Here is a 26606-nt window from a genome sequence, read left to right as displayed (position 1 = left end):
ACTACGACTTGATCGATGAGAATGAGATGCTCCTACTAGCTGCGATTCAGAAGATGAATGATCCACAGAATCTTGGAACAGATATTCACTGGTACATTAAGTAAATGAGCTTGGTCAGGATACCATTTTTTTAAGCAGTGATTATACAATGGCCAAGTGTATAGTTCTTACACAAATGTATTAGAATCTTTTATTTAAATAAAACAAATAAAAATTGTAAATAAATCTTTCATTATTTATAACATTTCATAAAAAACTAGTTCTTAAATTTACTAGATATTTCACAGAGTTAAGAAACATGAAACAATTTTTTTTTTAATTAAATTTTTAAATAATTAGGCGTAGTAAAATGTGTGATAGGCTACTTCAAATTGAATGAAACTTTATATAATGAAAATCAGAAAGGAAACGAAATAAATTCAAACAACAAAAATCTTACATCCGAGTAATAAAAAAGGAGTTTAAAGTAATATCTTTAATACAATAGAAAAATTGAGATTTAATTATACAAATTAAAAAATTCTAAATTAAATACATTTTTAAATAAATCACATGTAAATATCGACCAATATACAAAAGTTATAGTAATGCTTTAAGCTATTTTTTATTTACTTAGATGCAAATATATATTTATTATATATATATATATATTTCTAAGAAACAATAATTAAAATTCAAAAGAAAAGAGCTTAATAGTTAAAACAAACTACACTAAAATAAATAATGTACTAATAATGGAATGTATGTTAGGCCACTTAAAAAAGTAAAATAAAAACATCTGGAATAATATAGTATGTGTTATTAAAATTATTATACAAAAAAAAAGAATATAAATCAATATTTAAACTACATTAAATTTATTATATTAGTTGTCATGTTAGATTTAATAAAAATTCATCAGTATAAAAGACAATAAATTTATATATGTATCTTTTTATTGAAAAATAGAAACTGGATACTAAGCTTCAACAGCAGTCCGAGTATTAGAAACCTTGGAAGAAAATTTTGCTTTAAAATACTCTTTAATAGGTTCATAGTAAATACGACGTAAAGTCACCATCTCAGGAGCTCTACGGATTGCACCTAAGACTTCATAATCAGTTTCCAAGACAATTATTACAATAACAATTAATGACAGTGCTGTTAAAAGGAAAGAAGGTATAAACACTCGTAACAAGCTAAATGATTTTGACCGTGGATTGGTAGGCACTGGTGATGGCCGTGGAGGAGGAAGTGGCAACTTGTTCCCGGCTCTCAAAACAGGGGTTTGACTGCGACTTGATCGATGAGAATGAGATGCTCCTACTAGCTGCGATTCAGAAGATGAATGATCCACAGAATCTCGGAACAGATATTCACTGGTACTTAAGGATTGATCAGGTTCCTTCAGTAAACCTGAAAAAAAGTTAAAAAAAGAACATCAAGATAAAGATGCATATGTTTACAAAATATTCATGACATTTTAAGTTAATATTTTAATAATATTGAAATAATTCACGCATTCAGTTAATATAAAATTAAACAAATACAATCAATCAATTTGATCAGAAAATATCACCTTAAGAAAGTAGTGCACTAATTTTATTACCATTAATAACAAAGCAAACAGTTATTTCAAATAAAAGAAAAATTAATGAATGATTTTAAGAAACCAGGAAAATAAACTATTTTATCTAAAAAGAAATAAAAGAGGAAAAAGCATTACTCTAACAAATTATAAAACAAATACAAAAATCAATTACAAAAAAAAATTAAAATAATAAAATTAATTCTGGATATTGATTCCAAATGTTGAAAGAGTAATCCTGCTTCTGACCCTAAGGAGGGCATAATTCAAAAGTTCCAAATCAGCCTTGCAATTTCAAATATTGATAAAAAAATATGGCTGCTTGTTGAAAGCCAGACCTACAGATGGCTTTAATAAAAATAATTAAACCACTAGCTTGATTGATTGTAATAACAGACATCATCACTGTAAAAATCAAGGAAGAATGAGGTGTCATCCAGGTAATAGGCTACAAAAGCTGCATAGTTTTTGGCAGCACACCACAAGGCTATGCATATGACAATGGAGTTACAGAACTTACTAAATAAACAAAATCTAAAATAGGAAATGAGGTCGCTATTAAGAGCCAACTGATTTAGCATGAGTTCAAATAACTCTAATATTTAAATATAAAAGTTTAGCAACAGATGTGGATTGTACTTTTAATGTAAAATACATAAAAAAAAAAGTTTTATCAAATGATTAATATTAACCTTAAGACCACAGAAAATTCAGTAGATGTGGGTTTCACTAATAAAAAAAATAAGAACATCATCTACATAATGAAAGTGGATCATCATGCTTATTTCCTAAGAAGGATAGATGTTAAAATATGGAAAAAATCACAAGGATTTTGTTACAGACTTGGCCTGAAATAAGTAACTGAAATAGATGATAACAAACAGCCATTCAGCTTCCCAGAAAACATTTTATAGAATATTTTACAAAAGAATACATCTCATAAAATTCATTAAATGTGAGTTAATATTAATTTAAAAAATATTTCAATTTTATCTGTTTGCTAATCTGACTGGAATGCAGAACCAGAATATTTATGTCTAAGATCCTACAAAAGAAGTCTCAATCATTTTTAATAAAAATACTGAACTAATGACTGGCTCTACCTAAAATTTTGGAAGATTAAATTTAAAAATATAAATTTTAACAAAAAGAATAATAATCCTCACTGTTCTGCAATAAACCAGTAATATTTTACCATATAAAATCTTAGATTAACAAAATAATGTTTTCACAATACTTGATAAATAACATTAATAGTCACTAATTATAACAAAAAGGAACAAGATTCAATAATAATACACTAATACAACAGAGTGCAATTAATTAACCAAAACAAAAAAACAAACACACATTAACAAAATTATAATTAATAAAATTAATGAGAAGTAACAACTGATGTGAATAACTAGACCAAAGATAATCTGCTATCAAAGCAATAATGAAAAAGATATACTGAAAATTTTCTACTAAGGAAATTATCGCATAAAAATAAATAAATGAATAAATAATAAGCACACCATTAAATAACAAAAAAAGTTACTTCAACACTAGAATTAATTAAATTAAGCAATAAAAAACAATTTTTTTTTCATGCACACTACTACATACCAATTATTCTGAATTGATCCAAGTATTTTCTTCTCAACAACAGTAATGAAACAGTTATATCATGATTTAACAAAAATATACTTATTGCTTAACACAAACTCAGAATGAATATTACATACCTATATGTGGAATACAACTGCACTTTTTTTTTTTTGAAAAATAGCAATCCAGGCATAATTTCTCCATTATTTATTTTTTTAATAGTATACTTATTATAATGCAAATAAAATGATGTAATATCAAAATAATTAAGTTATAATTAGTTTTGGGAAAGTAAAAAAGTCTAAGCAAACTCAAATACAGATTACATCAACCAAACATCAAAATTATCATAAAAATATAATACTAGTTGCTTCCCTACTTATTTCCTTTAAATTAACTGAAAATGGGATAACAAATAATACTCACTAATCAATTATACTAAGAAAAAAATAGAATGTGACAACTGTATAACAATCTATTACTTAACATGAAAACTGATCTGAAATATAAATCCAAAGTATAAGTAATTCAATAAATCATACAACTACAAAGTAAAGAGTTGAAAGCGTAGGTGTAGCCAGGATTTTCTCCAGGGAAGAAAAATTAGATAACATTTTTTGTTAAAAAATGGTTTTATTTGAACATTTGAAAATGCTAAATGTAATTAGTTGCAATGCTATTCAAACCTATCTAAATCGTATTTCAGCACTAGCCTAAGAGAGTTCTGAGTAAATCTTGACAAAATTACTTTCTCAATTTATTTTTAGCTTCCAGAACCCTCTTTTTATGCACACTTATTACACAAAAATCGACAAGCCTATCACTGTTGGCTGTAACCAAGTTTTTACCCTGCATAAGGTGCTGAAGAATTTTTCGATAGTGCATGTTGTGCAAGGCTGTGTAAGTGAGATGTGTGGCTGTGTGCGCCTGCTTTATGGATGGGTAGAACAATTGGATTTCTTTAACTAATGCAGCTAGTTCTATCTCCTTCAGGTTAGCATTTAGCATATTTTTTCCTTACCATTGGTTGTACCAAATTTCAGCTTCACAGAGGAAATCATTCAAATTATAGTAACTGTAAAAACTTGTAGTTTTTTTTAAAAAATCCTCATATGTCATATCAAGCATTACATGAGGGTTCAACTTAAGCAATGAGAATGTGGGCAAGTTCTCCTCAAAAAACGCTGTTCCAGAGACATTATTAATGAATCTATATATGGAATAATTAGTGATCTTCTCCAAAACTCGCTAGGAGTCTGTGCTAATGGATTTTCATGATGTTTCTGTGATTTATGACCTGTGGCATATTGAAATCTGTTCCCAGATACTTGGCGAGTGTTTCAACCTCTGCTACAACACTTTCTCTACAAAACGGCATTTCCACAGTGTTTCATGATGTCTGTGATTTTTTATATGTCATTTGCACATTGAAGTAAGTTCATACTAGTTGATTAACAGCATTCACCACTGGTTGCAGGAGTGATGAATATTTTGCTATGAGAACGCTAACAATGAATTCTGATTTTGTAGCAGCACAATGCATTTGAAAAGCAGCTTTTTTCATTGCATTGTTATCTTCTATTGATAGCTTTACAAGCACCATACAATGTGCACATGTTTCTTGAATATGGTGATACTTTTACATTTCACAGAAACGTTCATTTCAACCAATTTCACAGAACATTGGTATATTCAGTATGCATTTTTGATCAAGGGCCGATTCTCAGAAGAATTTTATTGTTTCTTTTATTGTGGAGACTGTATTTTGTATCACTGCTATTTCATTTAAGCCATTTACAAATAAGTTCAGTTTGTGACCAGCACAGTGAAAGTATAACGCTCTCATATACTTTTCTCGAATAACTTTCTAGATATCACCATCCTTTCCTGCCATCCGATACTGGAACACCCATCATATCCTTGTCCAACACACTTTTCTGGATCAAGGCCGCCTACCTTTTCTACAAACTTGTTAACTGCAAATGCCACAGTTTTGTATCTATGTCAGTCAACTCTAGAAAACCTAGAAATTCCCCATGAACCATCATCTTTTCTTCTTCATAAAACGTAACCCCAATGGAAGATTGCTCTTTCCCTGATATGTCACAGCTCTCTCTGCCAGGATACTGTAAGCACATGCTTTCTTTACGTCAGTACTGACGTCACCTCTAGTGACATTGCCACATAGGCCGACTATTTCATTTTGAATTCGTGGTGACAAGTAAGTGGCATTTTTTGCACCCTTTTCTATGTGCTCTTTTAAAATGTGATCACCAGCATCAATTTTGAATTTGATCAATTCTTCAAAAACACCTTCATGATTTCCTTTGCCCCTCAAAGGTAGGTCACGTGTATCACAAAACATCACAGTCTAAATTATTGATGCAACAATTTTCTTGTTGGCTTCTATTTCTTGTTGGTGGACTGAAATCAGCTGTACATAAATGGGTTTATTATCAATAACGTATTTTGCTGCTGTGGCTGCCGATTTATGCCATTGAGATGACGTGTGAGATTTTGCAAATTCATGCGTATCTTTATATAGGGAGTAAAGGGCCTATTATATGAAATAACCCAAAACACCATACACATTATTTGGTGGAAACAACACACAGTAAATGCATAATGCGCCCTTTAATTTCTTGGAATATGCCAGCCCAAGGAGCATAATCTGCCAACCAGCTGTATTTTTAATTTTCTTTTTAATTGCACAGCATCCTTAGCAGTCATAATGTAGAGTTGCTTGGAGTTGGTGACCAACAGTTTTTAAAACTTCCATTTTTTGAGATTGAGGTTACATTAAACGAATGTCCAAGCCAGTGAACCACATCATTATCAAAATATCTTTGATCCTGTACACTAGAACCAGATGGTAGTGAAGATTTCACCAACATTCTGCTTTGATTTCTCTTTTCCATCACTATCACGTTCGCTACTACTTTTATCTGGATTCTTCCTCTTCTATCTCCCTAAAAAAAATAACTACTACTACACTTCCCAAAAAAATTAAAGCAACTAAGAATTTAAGCTTCTGAACAGACTCTCTATTAGAAACTTCAAGCTTAAAAACGTCTTTTTATCATCTCCTTACAATAATTTTTCACAAAGTTACAGTGTTTTGAAACTGATTTTCAAAACACTGTAGTCAATAAGTTTCAAAACCATATAATTGTCATTTTTTCAAATTTACAAAAGTAAATTTTTTTCTTTTCTACAAGTATATAGTGGAATAACTAGGAAAAAGCACAACGAAACTGGTGGAATTTAAATCTAACAGGCTGTAGCTGCGTACAGAATGAAATTAATGTGAACTAACCATGGTTCTGATTTGAGATTAGAGATTTTTGTGTCAAGATTGTGATGTGTTTAACATAAATTATGTAGTGATTGAACTTGATCACAACAAAAATTGGAAAATTATGAATTCTGAACCATTCACTATTTATTAGCTATCATTTATTGAATGATGGTATTTTTTAATAAACCTCTAATATTTTGTACAAATTTGTTTTATTATTTGCAACTAGCAGAAGTAGCTAGTTGCAAAATCAACCATTTCAAAATTCAAAACCATCTAATTAAGCAAACCTGCTGCAAAAGTACCTAATTATAATTTTCAGTTGTTATTTAAAATTATTCGAGTGTGTACTCTTGTTATTTTTTTCTTATTTAGTATTGTATGATATTTCTTAAAATTTCAATAATAAAGACAACATTAAAATCAAAACAAAAAATCTAATGTGGACAGCACATGACTTCCTTGAACGCCTAATAAATTACACATATTTTGCTGCACTTCATTTAAACTTATTTTCATTAGGAAATGAGATATGAACCTCAAATTTTTTAATAAAGTGGACAGTTATACAATTACATTGTGGTGGACACCGCATTGCATCACATTTTTTGTGGCATCCGTATCAGCATTTTATATCTTTTTATATATTAATTTTGTTTCACGTCGCTTAAGCAGTTATGTGGTGTAAGTGAGGAACATGTTGGATCCATAACCATGGACACATTCGTTCGAATTCTACTTCATATACATACATTCTTTTTCAACTTAAATTTTTTTAAATATAAATATATTGATTTATTAATAATTATTAACCTCTGTAAAAAGTGAAATAAAATTTCACTAATAACTTCTGATTTTTTTTTATTGAATTATTTATTGTAAACATTTTTTTATAATAGAGGTTAATAATTATTAATAAATCAACATATTTAAATTTAAGCCAGAGAAAAAGTGACTTTCCATAGTAAGATCCAAATATTTCATTAATTAAAATTTCATTTAGCTATAACTCTGGAACCAATTAAATAAGTACCACTTATCCACTTATGATACACCGTTGAAAAGCTCTCAATGAGGGTTTATTAGTGCAGCTAAGAAAAAGTCCAAAAACCAAATCGTTTGGATTTTGGGCTTTTTTGGACACTTTTGGTCCAGTTGATTGCAATCAAAAGGGATGGTGCACAACTAGATGTTACAACAGTCCTAAGTCCAAAATTTCAACATTCTACAGCTAATCATTTTTGAGTTATGCGAGATACATAAGTAAATACAGACATCACGCCGAAACAAGTCAAAATGGATGATAAGTAACCAGGAATGGTCAAAATGGATATTTCTGTTGAAATCTGAAAACCAAAATTTTTTGCTACTACAATACTTCCTTTACTTCGTACATGGAAGTGAAAAACAGTCTTCGAATTTCCTGAACATTTTAGGTTGCTTTAATTAGATGGTTTTGCAAATCATTGACTAAAATGAAAATAATATAGGTAAATGCCTTTCGTGCTAAAACGGTTTCTAATATCTGTTTTAGATTGCTATTGTTATGGGATTGCAGTCTGAACTAGCTCAAATGCATCAATTCATTCGACTGACTCACTCGCACTGATTGCAGCACTTAAATAGGGAACAGAACTTTCCCACTAAATCCGACCTCGAACATTCTATAATATTGAAGTTTTATCACAGACCATCCAGACCTTGTACCACCAGTTCCCCATGTGTTCTCCAGACAGCACTCCCGCCACAACTCAAACATCCTTTCTAGCGCACCACCCTGACCCACCATTTACACCTATGGTTGAGAGTAAATTTCAAAAATCTATTCTGCAGAAAAATTAACCACAGTCAAATACTATCATGGTTTCAAAGTAAATTACAATACAATTCCATAATAAATATATTTGAACCACATCATTATCATTTTCAATCACTTAGAACACCAATACCTTGATTAATTATTATCTTACAAAAAATTGGTTTGCTTTATATCAATTATTTAACAGAAAAGAAATTAAAGTGCAAACAAAAAAAAGCCTAATCTAGTAGATTATAATAAACAAAAATAAATATTACAGATGTTAAATGAAAAAATATGGAGTATGGCAAATTTGCAAACATTCTATGAGCAACTCTAAAAGTATATAAAGATATATATCTACAATACTCTACAAGGCATATTTAAAAAATTCACTCACTAGGTCAGCATTAAATGTGTAAAAGAAACTGCAGTTAACAAAAAATCTAAAAGTATAAAACTAAAAATGATACAATTTGTTTTTAATGATAACATGTTGAATCTTAGAATTACTTTCATAAAAATACTTTAATAAATTATTTCAAAAAAATGTTTTATGAATAATTCATAAATAGAAAATGTTTATAAATTCATGAAAACATATACAGTTACATATTATAAATCAATATAACAGATTTTATGCATTAAAACTATCAAACGCTACATACCTCATAAATCTCTAAATTTTAATCATTTTCCCAGCGGAAAAAATTATCCACTAAATTCTATCCTATGAAATGTTCATGATAAATTAATTAAAATGATTACAACTTTTCTGATATTTAAAACCACAAAAATAAATGTGTTATTGGGTATAACACCGAAGAAGTGATAAACTGCATAAGTGACAAACACAAAAGTATATATAAAACTTATGTTTTTTGTAGAAAACTTGAAAATTCTATAAAGAAATCAATAAAATTTATTGTAAAATGAGATGGAAAAGAATAGCTACTATTATTAATTTTTTTTAAAAGAACTGTTTTTTCTAAAACAACTGTTCTGGGTATTAATTTTCTTTCAGCAACTTTAATCCACTTCTACCTACCTCTTTGCTGTGAGTAAAATAAAAAATTAATAAAGCTATATTGAAAAAGAAATGCAGCACATAAATAGTAAGAACAGTAAAACAACTAGATTCTTAAATTATCTAATGACCAAAAAAAATGTTTATCCATCAAATACAATAAGTATTTGTTGGATGTTCTTCAATAATAATGTAAATATTATTGGTGGTGCATAAAATTACCACGTTATCTGATCTTTGGCCAATTAAATATGTTCAGCTTAAATCTTCTACGAGAATGTAACAATTTTCAAGTTTACGACAAATTTAAAGCAGTAATGAAAAAGTAGAAATTATGGCATCCTCTCCTACCAGATCAAAATTTAGAGTCATTTCCAAGAATGGTCCCAGGGAAATTGTGTGTGACACTAATAATATCTGTAACATAGTTTTCATGATTACCTTATTCCCAATACAACTGATAACTGAATAAGAGATCCACATTTTTAGTAAATGTGTATGCACAGAAGAAGACAAACTTAATGAAATAATCCGGATAGTACTCTGAAATATCAGATAAAGGAAAAGTTCCTTCTAAATTTTGGGCTCACTTAGAAAATGTATTTCCAGTACTATAAAAGAGGGCATTGAAAGTATTGATCTCTCAAGTAATTATGTATTTCTGTGAAAAATCTCCATGCATATCTTAAAAATTTCACAAACTATTAGGGGTAACATAAAATCGGAATATAAATTTTTGATAGAGTAGTGTAACAAAAATGTATACATTCGTTCTCTTATATCTTCCTAAATAATGAATATTTCATTAATTAATGATTTTTGAGTTAAGTTTAGAGGTTCATAACAACAAAAACATTTGAAGAGGATTTGTAATAAATAAAAAGATTCACAGTAGATGATTTATTACTTTTCTGTTATACATTTGTAATCTGCACTGTATGCAAGACACTATGAAACCATTTCATTCATTAATTATATGTAAAAGTTACAAACCTAATACCAAAATTTATGTTAAAAAACTACTAACAAAATAATTTTTAATGATTTAATCTTTGACACTAACTGTAACTTCAATGGAACTCAAATCCTGTACGTATAAACTACTTACGGTAAATGTGCATAACCACCTGGTAGAAGATATAATATAAGTAAATTTTTAATATATTACATAAAAAAGTTGTAATGTTAAATTGTTCTCTATATATTCTTAACTTTCAGTCTCTAAACCTTCATTATACATTTGACTTTCTCAAAGCCATGGTTTTGAATTACTGAATATGTGAAGGAGGCATACTAATTTTATATTATAGGTGTCCCATAAAGAACGCATACGATCCAGTTCTGACCACAAAAATTCTCTTAACATATTGTGGTAGCGTTCATCGTTCACTGTTAATGCGTTTCCAGCAGCATCTTCAAAGAAGTACAGCCCAATTACGCCCTCAGCCCAAATGCCACAGTCAATCGTGGATGTAATGACTTCTCCATAATTACTTGAGGGTTTTCTGAGCCCCAAATCCTGCAATTCTGTTTGTTAATGAAGCTGTTCAACAGAAACTGCGCCTCATCACTGAACATTACTTCCTTGATGAAATTGTTGTCCACTCTTTGTTTTGCAAACACCCAATTAGCAAATGTTCAGCACTTTTTATGATCATTTGGCATCAGTTTTTGTGTCAGTTGGAGTTTATAAGCCCAACAGTGTAGATCTTCTTTCAGAATTCATTTTATGCTGGTTCTGAAAATATTCAATTGTTGTGAACATGAATAAATAAATTTCATTGGACTTACAGCAACATTATCACTCACAATGGGGTTGTCGCACATGCACAGAACGACTAACACGAGGGCGCCCCGAGGGTTTAATGTTCACAACCGAACCGGTTTTCTCAAATTTGGGAATCAGTTTCATCACAGTTGATTTATTTGGTGCATTAAGTTGACCAAACATTCCACAGAATTTGGGAACAGTCTCTGGACGACATTCACCACATTTGTAATAAGTTTTCACTATGACAACATGCTGTTCCTTACTGAAGTGCTCCATTCCTACCCATACAGAAAACAGATGACAATCATGCGCTATTTGGTGCGCTATGATTACTAACCACAAAGACAACAGATGAAAATCGTGTAACATTCAGTGCTGATAACTTACTAGAACAGAAATGGCGGGAATTTCAAAAGTTGTGTTCTTTATGGTTCATCTTTATATTATCTTTCATATATTTCTAATGGGTAAAAAGTCTGAACCCAAACACCATAGCTCTTAGTTACACCTTCGAAGTGCTGTCTGTGTTCTATGAATTAGTTGACTGAATCCCCACCAAGTTTAAACCATCCCTTGAGTAAATAAATTTGAACCAATTTCCTAATAACACGGTTAAAAAAAGATTAACCTTCCTCAGAATTTATTAAACAAAAACCTTTTTGATGCATAAAACCTAAATATAAAAAAGTGTGTAATTTCTTCTATTAAAATATTCTAAATACAAACAGAATTATATAAAAGTACAAAGTAACAGTAGAATTAATTTTTTTATCTAATGAATCAAAGAGGCTGAATTATCTACTGAATTAAAATGTGAAATTATAGTAATATATAATACAAAATGTTCATAATAAGTCCAAAATGTATTAGTAGTAGAATAAAAAGTAATTTTTTTAATAAAAAATTTTCTCAAACATATAAATTGATTAAAAATTTATTGTATATTGATGATTCATAATTAATTGCTATAATAAACTCACCTGTATCCAGTGTAACACCATTGCAGATGGGAGCTTCATTGTCAGTTGGAATTGTCTCATCTGTATTAGGCCAAGAAAAAGCACACATAAACATGCTCAAAAACTTAAAATTTTTAAAAATATAAATACAAATTAAAGGAAATAAAATAATAAGTGCATTTCCCAACAGTGAAAATACTAAAAAATAAAATAAAAGTCATCATCCTTAATTTAACTCAAAATCAAACTTCAGTTAAAATGCAAAGTGCACAAAAAACACAGTATTAATAAATAAATTTTAATTTGATATGTAGTTCAAATTCCTTATAATGCTGAATATTATTACGTCTTAATAAACAGCTATCATCATAATTATTACTTATATTGCTACACACAAGTACAACAAAACATTTTCATAAGTAATGCATAACTCAGAATTATCAAAAACACAAACAAAAAAAAAAAAAATCATAAAAGCAAACAAAAACTTGTCAACTATAAAACAGTCCAAAAAATATTACACTAAAACTCTTTGCAGAGTACATAACTTGATTTGTTTTGATTGTAAATTAACATCAATCAACTAAGCAAAATGAGAATGATACAAATATAATACTGTCTAAAGGACCTTGTAGGACTTAAACTTAATTCTGTATAAAAATAGATTCAGTTAGTAAAAAAAATTTCATACAGAAAATATCAGCTTTGAAAGTAATTTTAGACATTAACAATTCCCAGTAGTTTAAGTAGCAATCATTTAGTTTATATACAGCAGTGACAGTAGCAATGCATCTTTATTGTTGACAGAAACTTACGATCACAACCTTATACAAAAGAATCTCCCTGTAGATCCTCTTCCTTATAATAATAAACCAAAACAAATTCAATCTACTGTGTCATGTGTAATTTCAACTACTCATTTTCTAGAACATTGTAATAAAAAAAATCTACTGAGTCTAAGTGAAGTGGACTATCCTACAGGAATGTGCATGTAAGTAAAAACTTAAAGTTAATTCCAACTGAATTCACCTATCTCATCAACTCTTAAGAAAAACTATCACAACCCCTATACACATAAAGAGCTAATCTGGTACATTAACAATAAAAAAAAATCACCTAAAAAGCTCTTTTTAGAAAATTTTTTTTATAACTGAATGATAGACACAATAGACTATATGAAAGAAAATACTATGCAATATAAAAGTAGTAATTGTACCAGCCACTGGTGACTGAGTGTGTCATCTAGCAATGATACAGTGAGTGGTTATTCTGAAGTAAACATTCTCATAAAGAAAATGATTATGAATTTTAGTGCCTTCTTACAAGTACCAAAATTAGCTTCCAAGATTAACTTCTCACCTAAGTAATATATCATGTAAAAACCACCAGCTTACAAAAATGATTATCCATACGAAAATATCTAAAAGAATTTTAATGGAATTAAAAGATAAAAATTAGAACAGTGAAAATTGTTTTTCCTGGATAATTTTTCCACCCAATCTTTGGACAAAACTTAATGACAAGGAAACAGAAACTAAGCTGACAAAAATGTTGTGGGTAGACTGAACATAAACAATGAGATTAAGCAGAAGAACTCTAATAATCTTAAAAGTCTTGGGAGTAAAGTTTGAAAAACACAAAACATAAAAAAAAAAAATGAGAAAAATGGTGAGGCTGATAAAATAAATGTAGAAATGCAGGGTAATTAAGAAGTATTAAATATGAAGAAATCAACAAATAGCAAGAAGAAAAAGATGCATAATAACATAGGTAGCACAGAAAAAGGTTTTGTCAAAGGTTTTTACAGGAAAAGAAACAGAAAGCCTGAGGTGTCAGTTGAGAAGAAATGTTCAATCATGATCATTAAGTCTGAACATGAGCTCTGTAATACCTGTACATATACACCGTGAAGTTGATGTATAGCATACCTTGTATTGGTCCTAAAATAAAAATATAAAATTAGACAAGAATTAATACATAATGTGATTTATATAATACTGCATTAAAAGAAACCTAATAATAAAAAAAACTCTACAAACTTTTTATAGTCATTTATAACTTTTTATTTATTTATGGATGGATGTAATTAAGATAACAAATTGGAACTTAACTAATATTAAAGAAATAATTCAGCTTACTTGTATTTATTAGAAGTAAAAATAAATAAAAACCATATTATTTTAAGATCTTGTAAGTATGATGGAATAATAAAATAAAATTATTCAGCAAATTTCTATGAACGTAGAAAAATTAACTATAATTTTTACCTGCTGTTCTTGCTTTAACTTCTTGGTCCTCAGCCACAGGTTCCAGCGGTAAGGCAGGATCATTGATATCATTACCAGCAGCTGTATCTAATCTACAGTCAGCGGAATGGTTTGACCTTGGTAAACTACTGTAACCTACAGAAACATAACAGAATAAATCTATACAAACATTAAAAAGTTGATAATCATAAAATGAGCTATATATATGTAAAATAATGGATAAATATGTATTCAAAAAATTTTCCTACATGTGTATATATATAAATATGTACATTATTATTGGTTTTTCATATTTTATCTGATGTTATAATGCTGTGTTTATTGGTACATTTACTCAATGCTGGAGAAAGCTAAAACCCATATTTTTAACAAGAATGATTTCAATCCTAATGCTTTGGGTCAATAATACTGTATCCCAACATAAACTAAAAAACCACATTTTTAATCATAATTTCAATACCAGTGAACCAATTTTTATTTTATTTGTACCAAATTACTTGTCATTTAAAGGGCCTTCCAATGAGGTTATAAGCTACGTAGTCTGATTTAAAAGAAATAAGTTTTCAACCCTTGAAAATTTAGAAAACATTTAAGAGCAAAATTTTGTGTTGGTAATTTAAAAAATAGTTTTCACAGTTTTAATCCACAGAGTATGATTATTTCAAATGGTTTAATAAGTAATATCATGTCATTTTATACTTATTTTTGTTGGGCTAAAATCTAAAAAAGTACTACCCCAAATTGTTCTTTGCACCTATTATGCAAAGGAGTCGGTGGATTTTAATTTTCTTTTCACCAGAATTCATTATTTTTGTTATAAATTAATGTAATTAAATGTTAACATTACCATTAAAAATTTTTGAGTTGGGGTAGGTGTAGTGCAGAGAGTGGGTGGATTCCACCCCTTTGAAAATAATTTTAAAAAGGTTCCCCCTGAATGGTATACATGCCTGCAAACATTAATATGATGGGACTGATAGCTGTTGAATAATAAATGTGTTAACTTTTCAAATGAGGGTGATGTGCAAGAATGGAAATAAAGTGTAGCTTTTTACAGTCTCAGATCGACCATTCCTGAGATGTATGATTAATCAAAACCCAACCACCACAGAACACCTGTAGCCATGATCTAGTAGTATTCGTAAAAGTTCCTTTACTACAATTTGAACCTTAGAACTCTCGACTTTGAAATCAGCTGATTAGCGATGACAAGTTCACCACTAGACCAACCCAGAGGGATTATAATAAACCACACTACCATGTTTGATGTAGTCTGTATATAATGCTAAATTATAGCAATGTTATCAATTCAATGTTCTGCCAGCTGCAAAGAAAAATCATCCATTCAATTTCTTTGGATGAATGGAGTGATCTCAGTTAAAATATATCGCCAAATAGTTTTTGTTCAAAAAGATGTTTTGAATACACAAAATGATGTCATGGACTGAGAACAGCATCAGATACATTCATCTAACAGTGAAAAACTTAAAACCTCAATTTTGATATAATAATCATAACAAAAACATTTGGAAACAAGAAGTAACCAAGGCATCACTTCTCATCAACCTTGAGGAGATTGACTGCTATATATGTTGAAGTTTATAGTACGACCAAAAAAGAAAAGTTTGTCAGGTAATATAAAACAAATATCAAGGAATGGTGTCAAACTGGAGAGCATGAAGAGATTTCAACCGACATTGTCAGTAGAAGATGTGTCTAGTTAAGTAGAAACAAGAGATGCACCAGAATAGCAAATTAGCAAGTGTACAGTTCCTTGCAGTTATATATAATGAGGAAGGTAAATCCTTAGCAAAAGTTTCTTCCTCTTTAATAAATAAGTGTGTGATAAAAGCCTGTGGATCTCTGAAATCCATTAAGAAGTTTAGGAGTGGTGCCCTGCTGATTGAAGCATGTACTGAAGACCAATTCTGAAAACTCCTAGCCCTTAAGAATGTAGGGAAATATGGAGTAATAGTAGAGCCCCACAATACACCAAATTTCAGCAAGGAAGTGATTTTTTACCATGACTTGGCAGGTATTGAATTAGCAGAAATATCAGAAGAGCTATCACAGCAGGCAGTCACTTCTATGCAGAGGATTATGAGAAAGGAAAATAGTGTTGATTCACCGCTAATTCTGTCCTTTTCACTCTGACCATTCAAGACCAAATAACGGTTAGTTACCTTTCTGTTCATGTGTGACCATATATACCAAACACTAAATGCTGCTTCCAATGTCAGGATTTTCATCACATTAAAATTGGTTGCAAAAAGGAACAGGTTAGTGCACGTTGCAGCTGTATGGGTCATGATGATAGCACATGTGGTGAGAAGAAAAATGTATAAACTGTAAAGGTCCACATCAGCAAGGTCTCAGGAATGCCTCCTTTATAAGGAAAAAGTTTCCTTTCCAGTAGCGTGTCGGGAATACAGAAAATCCCTCAGCATGAGGAATCCCATACAACCTGATATTAGTTTCATACAAACTCTCTCAAACAACATACATAAAGAGAAAGAATATGCATTATGTAAAGAACTGACCAAATTGGTAGAAGCTTGTCAGAACATGTAAAGTCCCTCACATCTGCTATTGATGCATTGAGTACTGGCAAAAAGGTAACTTCTGCAAGAAAAAGGTGGTTTACCAAAAACTAGTTCAGGTGGTACATCACTACATAAGGCTCCTGCTGCACATCACTACATAAGGCTCACTACATAAGGTTTGCTGCACTGAATATGCAGCAAACTACTAAGATCCCTATGAAGGAATCTATAAAAACATCATCGCCCGGTACGGCATCTGTCTTCCCAGCCTTCCAAGACCCCTCCACCATCTTGCGGTCAAATATTATCCAATGGAATGTCTGTGATTTTACTCAGTGTGGGAATATTGAAATTCTTCTAAAGGAAAAAAATCCTTTAATGTTGTGTCTGTAGGAAACTTGCCTCCTACCCAGGATGAATTGTCTTTTTGTGGATACGTCTGTGAGATGCGACCATCCAGTTGAGGGTAAAGGACGAGAAGGTGTGGCTGTTATCCTGAAGGAAGTCTTATTGGCTGCACAGATAAATAAATACACTATGTGAATGGACATAAAAAGGAATTATCAGAGGGGTTTCTCAAAAGTTGATCCTTTTGAATTTGATTTGGAACGATCTTATTTGAAAGTTTCACACTAGAAAATGAAATATCCTAAAGAAATGTACTAAGTGTTACCTTACTTGCCATAGCCATAAATAATACAACAAACTATGTGCGAAAACCCATTATGTGTTCGTTATTTGTAGATTATTTTGCAATTTACATTGCTTGTAGAACTTTAGTTACTGCCGAGAAGTAACCTTTTACAATAACCATTTTTGGAATGGTAGTGTAAAACTACTGGAATCACCTTTTCCCTGGGAAAAATGAAGTGCATTTACTTTTCCCAGTTGAGGGAACATGCTGATCCTCAACTGTTTTTAAATGAGGAACCAACTGAACCATGCATGAAGGTTAGGTTTTTAGGATTGGGTTTGACCAATGACTGATGTGGGTTACACATTTAAAGGAGCTGAAGGTTAAATGTCTAAAAATATTAGACATGCAGAGAGTTCTATCTAATACTCATTGGGAAGTTGATCAAGGATACATGTTGCACTTCTACCGAGCTCTGGTCCGCTCCCACTTGGACTACAGCTATCTGGCTAATTCTTCCACACGGGCCACCGCTCTTAGGATGTTCAATGTAGTCCGTCATTCATTTATCTGTCTTGCTACATGTTCATTTTGTTCAAGCCCAGTGGTAAGTCTACTAGTGGGTGAGCCATCTCTTTGGTATCAATGAAACCAAATGATCTGCTCTTATGTAGCATGCATTAAAGCACAACCAAATCTTCTGACTTTTGATGCGCTGTACTCCAAACAACATCTTAATTGTTATCAGGAATGGCCAAGATCTAATTCCCTGCTAGGCATTACAGCTCATCGCCTTTTCTTATTTCTAAATCTACAATTACCACCAGTTCCTCCTGTTACCCAACATTATTATCTCCCTTGGTTGAGAGAGATTTTTTATAATAATAAATTAATAATATTCATAAATTATTGCATTACTCTTTGTCGATATCATAAAAAATACACGAATCCAGTTATCTTACAAGAAAAATTCTACAAATAACTTGAATCCAGATGCTATTGTTAATACAGATGACTCTAAACACGAAAACTCTGTTGGTTGTGCTATAGTGGTTGGGAAAAAAACATGCAAGTTTGGCCTCACCAGCATCGCCAATGTTTTTGTTGCGGAGCTGTTTGTTATTAATAAAGCCTTAAGTATACTTAGTCCAACATTCCGACATATACTTGTCTGCTCAGATTCCATCAGTGCCTTGCACAAGTACTCCAAACACCCCATTGTGAATGAGATAGTCTATTATTTCCAAAATGATTCAATGTAACACAAGTATGAGCTTCTGTTGGAACTCCAGTCACATTGGAATTTCAGGCAATGAACGCAGTGATCATGCGACATAAGAAGCTTATTTTCAGTCTCCTTTCACTGATCACATTATATCTGAAGATCTTGTCTATTTTCTGAAAAAGGTGGTTCGTGATGAATGGCATGCTACTATCAATAATAAACTTCCTCCAGTTAAGGACAATGTGTCACCCTGGAGCTCTTCATGTAACAATAACAGTCGTGAGGAGGTTATTTGTTGTTTGCGAATAGGGCCCACCAGGCTCACTCATATCTGATGACTCAAGACATGCACCCATTTATGCTCACTGTGACTGCCAACTGATGGTAGACCACAAACTAGTGAACTGTGAGTTATGCAGCACTGCATCTAAATTTGGGCCTAAGATCAGAAATATTTTAGGTAACAGTATGACTATGTTACTGAATGTCATATGATTTCTTAAGGCTGTTCATGTGGATTCAAAAATTTAATTATTCATACAATCGTTTTTGTTTATTTATGTCATTTGGCTTAAATCTAATGTGCTGTACTACAAAATGTGCTGAAATGTGTTTGACTTACATCTAATATATTATGGAAAGGTGATACAAAGAGTTGCATAGAACATAAGGATACTTCTGCAAGTAAGTTAAACCAGAAATCTTAGAAGAGAAATTAAACTAAAAAGAATGGGTATAATTGGAACGTGTGAAGTGAGTTAGAAAGGAAATGAAAGCTCCAACAGTAAGGCTGCTACAAAGTATTATTTTGGAAATTAATAAAGGAAGAAATAGACCAGGAATATTGTTAAGAAATAGCAGAACGTGTACAAATAATGAATTTTACTAGTAACAGGATAAGAATGAAACTAGTCAGATTCAGTAAAAAAATCCTTTTAAATTTACAATTTAAGACAAACATTTGGTCTGGTTTGTCATTAAGATTAATTATCTTATAAAACATTACTTCTCATAATTCATTTTAGTTTCATTTACATATAGTTTAATAGCTAGAACACAAACAATACCTGAATTACAATTGATCATTCATACTGTGAAGTGAACAATAAATGAATATATCTTTTTCTCTGATTGGTATATAATAGTACATTATACAGATCACATCAGGAATGAGTAGTTATGCTTCTTCATGAATAAAAAAAGGAACTAAACCAGTTGTTGACTGGATGGATCAGGAAAATGTTACAGTGATACCTTGATCAGAGCAGCATCACAAAATATAAAATTAATTATAGAATAAAAAATATATGAATAAATAAGCTCATACTAATTATTTAAAACATAAAGTCATGAAATAATTTTAAGATAAATACATGAAAATATTAACAACTACAAAAAAAAATCACAGTTCAGAAAACATTAATGAAAATTATTTGAGCACATTTTTATATACACATATATTAGTTTTTTAAACAAATTTTTAATTAGTTTTAAATAAGAATTCATCGACAACTGTAATGTTATTTCTAGGAACAAAAATCTCTTAAATGTATTTTAAATAAATTGGTGAGATTTTTTAATTGGTTTCATAATTTATTAAAATTTGCAATGGAAGTATAATAAGGTCTTCATATAACTTCATATAATTATTAACTAAAGTATTGCACTGCATTACACAAAAGCAGTTCTGTTGTCTGATTTGAAATCAACTTCTTCTAACCTCACTAATGAAAGTTAGATAGTAATTTGCTTTTCTACAGAGAAAAATTAAATCTATATTATAAAGAACTTAAAGTTTGATAAATTCTTTAATTAATTTGTTTTGTTTCAATCTACAGACTAACTAAATGGACTAGCCTTCTTCACATGTTTGTAACAATTCTAAAATCCTGTAGGATTTACCAAATGTCACTGAAACCATTCCAGTGACAAATGATCAGCAAACACATGAGCACAAAGTGGATTCTGTGCCTTCTATAAAATGAAGAAAATTTCAGTAACACTTTAAAAGTTAAGATTTAACTATTACAATGTAAAACATATTCCCATAGTTTAAAGTATATTAAATTAAACTTATATAGGTAAAAAGGTGAAAAAAAAAATGAAATGTGTAAGATAAGTTATACAAGTTAACGTTTAATAATTTGCAAACACTGATTATTAGACAATATAATTTCAAAGAAAATAAAATATACAATAGTAACTATGAATCATGAGACCTTGATAATGGTGTGGGGGCTTGAGTGCTCAGTGACACAAGGTAGCTGGACCAAAGGTGCAACCATATCGGAGTTTTTTTGTCTTGGTCTGTTGAGAGCCAGATTAAGAAATGATTCATGAAAGAGGGCAGCAGCTCTTTCAGTAGTTGCTAAGGGCGTAAGTCAGGAGGACTTAAACAGCCATATCAAGATCACTCAGTCTTTGAGTAATGTGCAGCTGAAAGCAATGGAAAACTACAGCTACTTTTTTTCCAAGAAAATGTAACTCTCTGCATTTTCATATAATAAAGATGGAGGTACATTCCTTGGTAAAATATTCTGGAGGTAAACTAGTCCCCCATTCGGATCTCCAGGTGGGGACTACTAAGGAGGGGATCACCAGAAAATTAAAAAATAACATTCTACAAGTCGGAGCGTGGAATGTTAGAAGTCTAAAAAAGGTTGGTAGGTTAGAAAATTTAAAAAAGAAAATGGATAGATTAAATGTAGATGTAGTAGGAATTAGCAAGGTTCGGTGGAAAGAGGAAAACGACTTTTAGTCAGGTGATTTTAGAATAATTAACACGGCTTCAAATAAAGGACAGGCAGGAGTGAGTTTCATAATGAACAAGAAGATAGGGAAGAGAATAGAGTATTTCAAAATGCATAGCAACATACTGTAATAAGGATTAAATTAGAACCTAAGTCGAATATTGTTAACGTCTGTCTATATGCCTACAAGTGCCCATGTTGGTGATAAGGTAGTAGAGTATGTATACAAAGAAATTGATGAAACACATAAAAGGGGATAAAAATTTAAGAACAGTTGGCAATTGGAATGCAAGCACTGGAAAAGGCAAGGAAGGAAATTAATTATTATTGTGGGTGAATAGGGGCTGGGTAAAAGGAATGAAAGAGGGGACTGACTTATAGAGTTTTGCACAAAGTATAATTTAGTAATTGCAAACATCCACTTTAAAAGTTGTAATAGAAGAATATATATGTGGAAAAAGCCAGGAATCAGATAGATTATATCATCGTTGCAAAGATTTAGAAATCAATTCATTGACTGCAAAACCTTCCGTGGAGCAGACATGATAGCGACCATAATTTAGTGATAATGAAATGTATATTGGGGTTTAAAATCCTGAAGAAAAGGTGTCAGATGAATAAATCGGTGGAATTTAGAGAAACTTGAGGAAGAGGAGGTAAAGAAGATTTTTGAGGAGGACATCGAAAGAGGTCTGAGTAAAAAAGATAAGGTAGAAAATGTAGAAGAAGAATGGGAGAATGTTAAAAAGGAAATTCTTAAATCAGCAGAAGCTAACTTAGGCAAAAAATGAGAACTGGTAGAAAAACTTGGATGTCAGAGTATATATTACAGCTGATGGATGAACGTAGAAAATATAAGAATGCTAGTGATGAAGAAAGTAAAAGGAACTATCGACAATTAAGAAATACTATAAACAGGAAGTGCAAACTAGTGAAAGAAGAGTGGATTAAAGAAAAGTGTTCAGAAGTGGAAAGAGAAATGAGCATTGGTAAAATAGATGGAGCATACAGGAAAGTTAAGGAAAATTTTGCAGTACACAAATTAAAATCTAATAATGTGTTAAACACAGCAATTATAATACACCAATTTATAATACGAAAGGAAAGGTTAATAGGAGGGTGGTATATATTGAAGAGTTATACGGAGTTAATGAATTAGAAAATGATGTTATAGAGGAAGAAGAAGAAGTCAAAGAGGATGAAAGGGGAGAAACAATACCAAGAACTGAATTTAAGAGAGCATTAAAAGATTTGAATAGCAGAAAGTCTTCTGGAAGAGACGGAATACCTGTAGAATTACTGTGCACTGCAGGTGAGGAAATGATAGATAGATTATACAAACTGGTGTGTAATATTTACTAAAAAGGGAAAGTTCCATCAGACTTCAAAAAGAGTGTTATAATCATGATACCAAAGAAAGTCGGAACACAGATAAATGTGAAGAATACAGAATAATTAGCTTAACTAGTCATGCATCAAAAATCTTAACTAGAATTCTATACACAAGAATTGAAAGGAGAGTGGAAGAAGTGTTAGAAGACCAATTTGGTTTTAGGAAAAGTATAGGAACAAAGGAAGTAATTTTAGCACTAAGATTAATAGTAGAAGGAAGATTAAAGAAAAACAAACCAACATACTTGGTATTTACAGACCTACAAAAGGCATTCAATAACGTAGACTGGAATAAAATGTTCAGCATTTTAAAAAAATTAGGGTTCCAGTACAGAGGTAGAAAAACAATTGCTAACATTTACAGGCTAACATGAACATTTACAAAACAGTTAATACAAGCAACAATAAATGGCATGGATGAAGTCCTACACAAAAACTACCACATGAAAATAAACAAGAGCAAAACAAAAGTAATGAAATGCAGTAGAAATAATGAAGATGGACCACTGAATGTAAAAGTAGGAAGAGAAAAGATTATGGAGGTAGAAGAATTTGTTATTTGGGAAGTAGAATTAATAAAGATGGACGACGCAGAAGCAATATTAAATGCCAAATAGCACAGACGAAATGAGCCTTCAGTCAGAAATATAATTTGTTTACATCAAAAATTAATTTAAATATCAGGATAACATTTTTGAAAGTATATGTTTAGAGCGTAGCTTTATATGGAAGTGAAACTTGGATGATAGGAGTACCTGAGAAGAAAAAATTAGAAGCTTTTGAAATGTAGAGAATGGTAAAAATCAATGTTTGGAATATGTAAAACAAATTGTTAGGGATGTAGGATGTAGGGGGTATTATAAATATGAAATTACTAGTACTAGATAGGAAATCTTTGACAGCTACATCAAACCAGTCAAATGACTGAAGACAAAAAAAAAAATAATAGTATCTAACATTGTAATAATAATCATGCATGTGACACTGGTCAAACATTCAGTTACCAATTATTCTGTTACCAGTTAACACCAACAGAAATCGGCTAAGAAAATTTTAATTTTTCAATGCCTTGTTTTGATGCAGTCAAATGCAATGTTTTTTTTTTTTAATTTTAATAAAACATTTAATTTTTTTTTCAAAAGTGTTTTTATTTTCATAAAGTTTATATTAAAATAAAAATCCTTTTCTGCCAACGATGCTTGTAGAGTTTTTAGTCAGTTTAAATGATCCACAGTATGGGGGTACCCAAAAAAAAAAATCATTTTCTGTAAACCAAGTGGGTTGGCAGTGCTGCCCTCTCCTGCTAGATGTGTTTATTAGACCTCTTCCTGGTCAGTTGGCCAAGTAGTGGTTCATGAGAAACCATCACAGTAGGTAGACTGATTGTTTTCTTAAGCCTGCAAAATATTTTTTAGTGATTTTGCGATAGAAAACTTTAAGGAGCAATGTGCCAACATCAAATTCTGTTTCCTGTTAAAGAAGTACAAACAATTTCAAAGCGTGAGAAAGCTTATGGGAAGGAAGCTTTAAACAGGCAAGAATTTATGATTTATCTGGTTCAGAAGTAGTCAAATGTCATGTGAAGATGAACCCTATTCAGATCACTCCTCAATCTCTAAATCAGACCAAAATGTTCAAAAAGTGTGAAATGCCATCATGTTTGATCATCCCAGAATAATCAATGAAATGGAGGAAATGACTGGAACTTCCTGGAGTTCATACCAAAGAATCCTAAATGAAGATTTGAACATGAGATGCGTGCATTATGGCAAAGTGTTCTACAACTGCTTTCCAATGACCAGAGAGAAAACCATCTGAGAGTATGCTAGGAGGTGAGAGAACAGGCACATCTCTATTCCCTCCCCGAGGGGAGAAGATCCCACCTCGTAGCATGTCAGGTTGCTACACCACCCCCTCCATTCCTAGCCAGTAGTGGCTTAACGGAGGAAAAAAATCTGACCCGGATTTTTTTTTTAAATTCATAACAGGCAATGCATCTTTGTGTTATGGCTATGACCCTGAAACAAAACAGCATTCCAGCCAGTGGAAGGCAGCTTCATCACCCAGACCGAGAAAAGCACAGCAAGTGAAACCAAAAGTGAAGTCCATGATGATTTATTTTTTCAACATCAAAGAAGTTGTTCATGTTGAATTTGTCGCTCAGGGAACCATGGTGAACCAAAATTACTATCTGGAAGTGCTGAAACTATTGCATGAGGCAATGAGAAAAAAACAACCTGAATTGTGGCAATTTGGGGGACTGGCTGCTTCATTTTGACAATGTGCCTGCCCACACAGCATTGAAAATCAATCAGTTTTTTTATGAAAACCAGCATGATGATGGTTTCTCACCCCCTTACTCACTGACCTGGCCCCCCTATGACTTCTTCTTGTTCACAAAAATGAAAAACCCTAAAGGGAAAGCGTTTTCAGAACTTACAAGAGGTTAAGAAAAAAATCGCTGGTTCATCATTATTTCAGAAGAATATAAAAATATTTTGAAGAGCGGAAAAACTGGGACAAGTGCATATCATCTAATGCGCTAATGTAGTATTTTGAAAGGGATAGTATTTTTAATGTAATATTTTGTCAATCCTCTTCAAAATACTACTAATGTAGTATTTGAAGGGAACTGACATCTTCAAGATATTTTCTTAAATAAAAAAAATTTAAATAAATAATTTTCTTTTTTTGGGTACCCCCTCATATGTATTCAAACTTTTAAAAAATTTTAGACTTTTTTGAAAATATGGCAAACTAATAATAAATATCTCTCTCCTTTTACCTACATTTTTCCGAGATTATTTATACATCAGCCAGACATAGTGTTTGCATTAGAATATGATATGGAAATTTTATAGCGTATGAAAAATGCCAAGCCTTATTAGAATTCAAATCCAGCAATAATATTATTAAAACACCAATCGTATGAACATCTCGTGAATAAATAACCAGTCAAACTAAGTAAAGATAATTTAAAAACAAACCAAGGTCAGATGCAATAGGTGTTGATGGTGTAGCAGGAACACTGGAAGCCTTTCTCCGAAGACTAGAAGCTCTGTTGATTGTAGGTTCTTCTCTCCTTAAGGGACCAATATCTTCTAAAATTTCACGTTCAACACGTCCTGAGTAACGGAACTTTGTTCCCCAAGAGAAAAAACTTCCTCCGGAAACGACACTAGGTGCTTCTGAACTTGATGGTAACCTGAACAAAAGCAAATATTTTAAAGTCAACTTTTAACTCATAAAAGACTAACAATCATCCTCTTATATCTTAAAAACAAACCTTTCTACTACTTAAAGGTTTATCATTATTGCTATTAAGGCAACGTTTATGACACCAAAATATTTTATTAAAATTATTGTAATATTCGTAATTAAATTTACAATTTGTATATTTTTATCTGTTTTATTTTCTTCACACCCTTTTTTAATATGTTTTAAAGTTTTTGTTACTTCTGGTATACAAGTCATTTTATTATATTGGACTTACATTGAAATTAGAAGAATATTATACATATTGAATTAAAATAGTTAGTTATATTTTTCAAAAAGTAAGTAATATATAATTTGAAATTCTGTATGTACAAAAAAATTAGCTGTTGCTGCAGGAGTAGGTGGGAAATTTAATTCCAGTCTAGTACTGCCTTGTTTAGACTAAACTAATTATTTATTTTTTGTTAAACACTATCCTGCTGTTTTTTAAACCAAAATTAGTTGTTGTTAAGCACATCCAACTTCAAGAGACACCTACAATACCAACTTTTTAGAGTCATATTAGATTC

The 26606-nt window shown here is 31.0% G+C and overlaps 1 protein-coding gene across 5 annotated transcripts in view; it reads right to left on the bottom strand.

Annotated features, from left to right (window-relative positions):
- Positions 1–726: 726 nt before the first annotated feature.
- Frmd5 (FERM domain containing) overlaps positions 727–26606 on the bottom strand; it is a 253350-nt gene continuing 227470 nt past the window's right edge. For 4 of the 5 annotated variants that reach the window (XM_075360520.1, XM_075360521.1, XM_075360524.1 and 1 more), the window contains 4 exons: positions 25809–26026; positions 14278–14412; positions 12032–12091; positions 728–1395 (listed from right to left, as the gene is read on the bottom strand). In XM_075360520.1, coding sequence (XP_075216635.1) covers positions 959–1395; positions 12032–12091; positions 14278–14412; positions 25809–26026 — 850 coding nt within the window. In that variant the 3' untranslated portion in view covers positions 728–958. Of the gene's footprint in view, positions 1396–12031; positions 12092–14277; positions 14413–25808; positions 26027–26606 lie in introns of all 5 variants that reach the window. The other variant, XM_075360522.1, reaches the window with a different exon arrangement.

This window comes from Lycorma delicatula, chromosome 3, assembly GCF_047948215.1.
Source record: "Lycorma delicatula isolate Av1 chromosome 3, ASM4794821v1, whole genome shotgun sequence".
NCBI lineage: Eukaryota > Metazoa > Arthropoda > Insecta > Hemiptera > Fulgoridae > Lycorma > Lycorma delicatula.
Note: the sequence above shows the minus strand (reverse complement) of the source record. Positions and strands in the feature narration are given on the sequence as shown.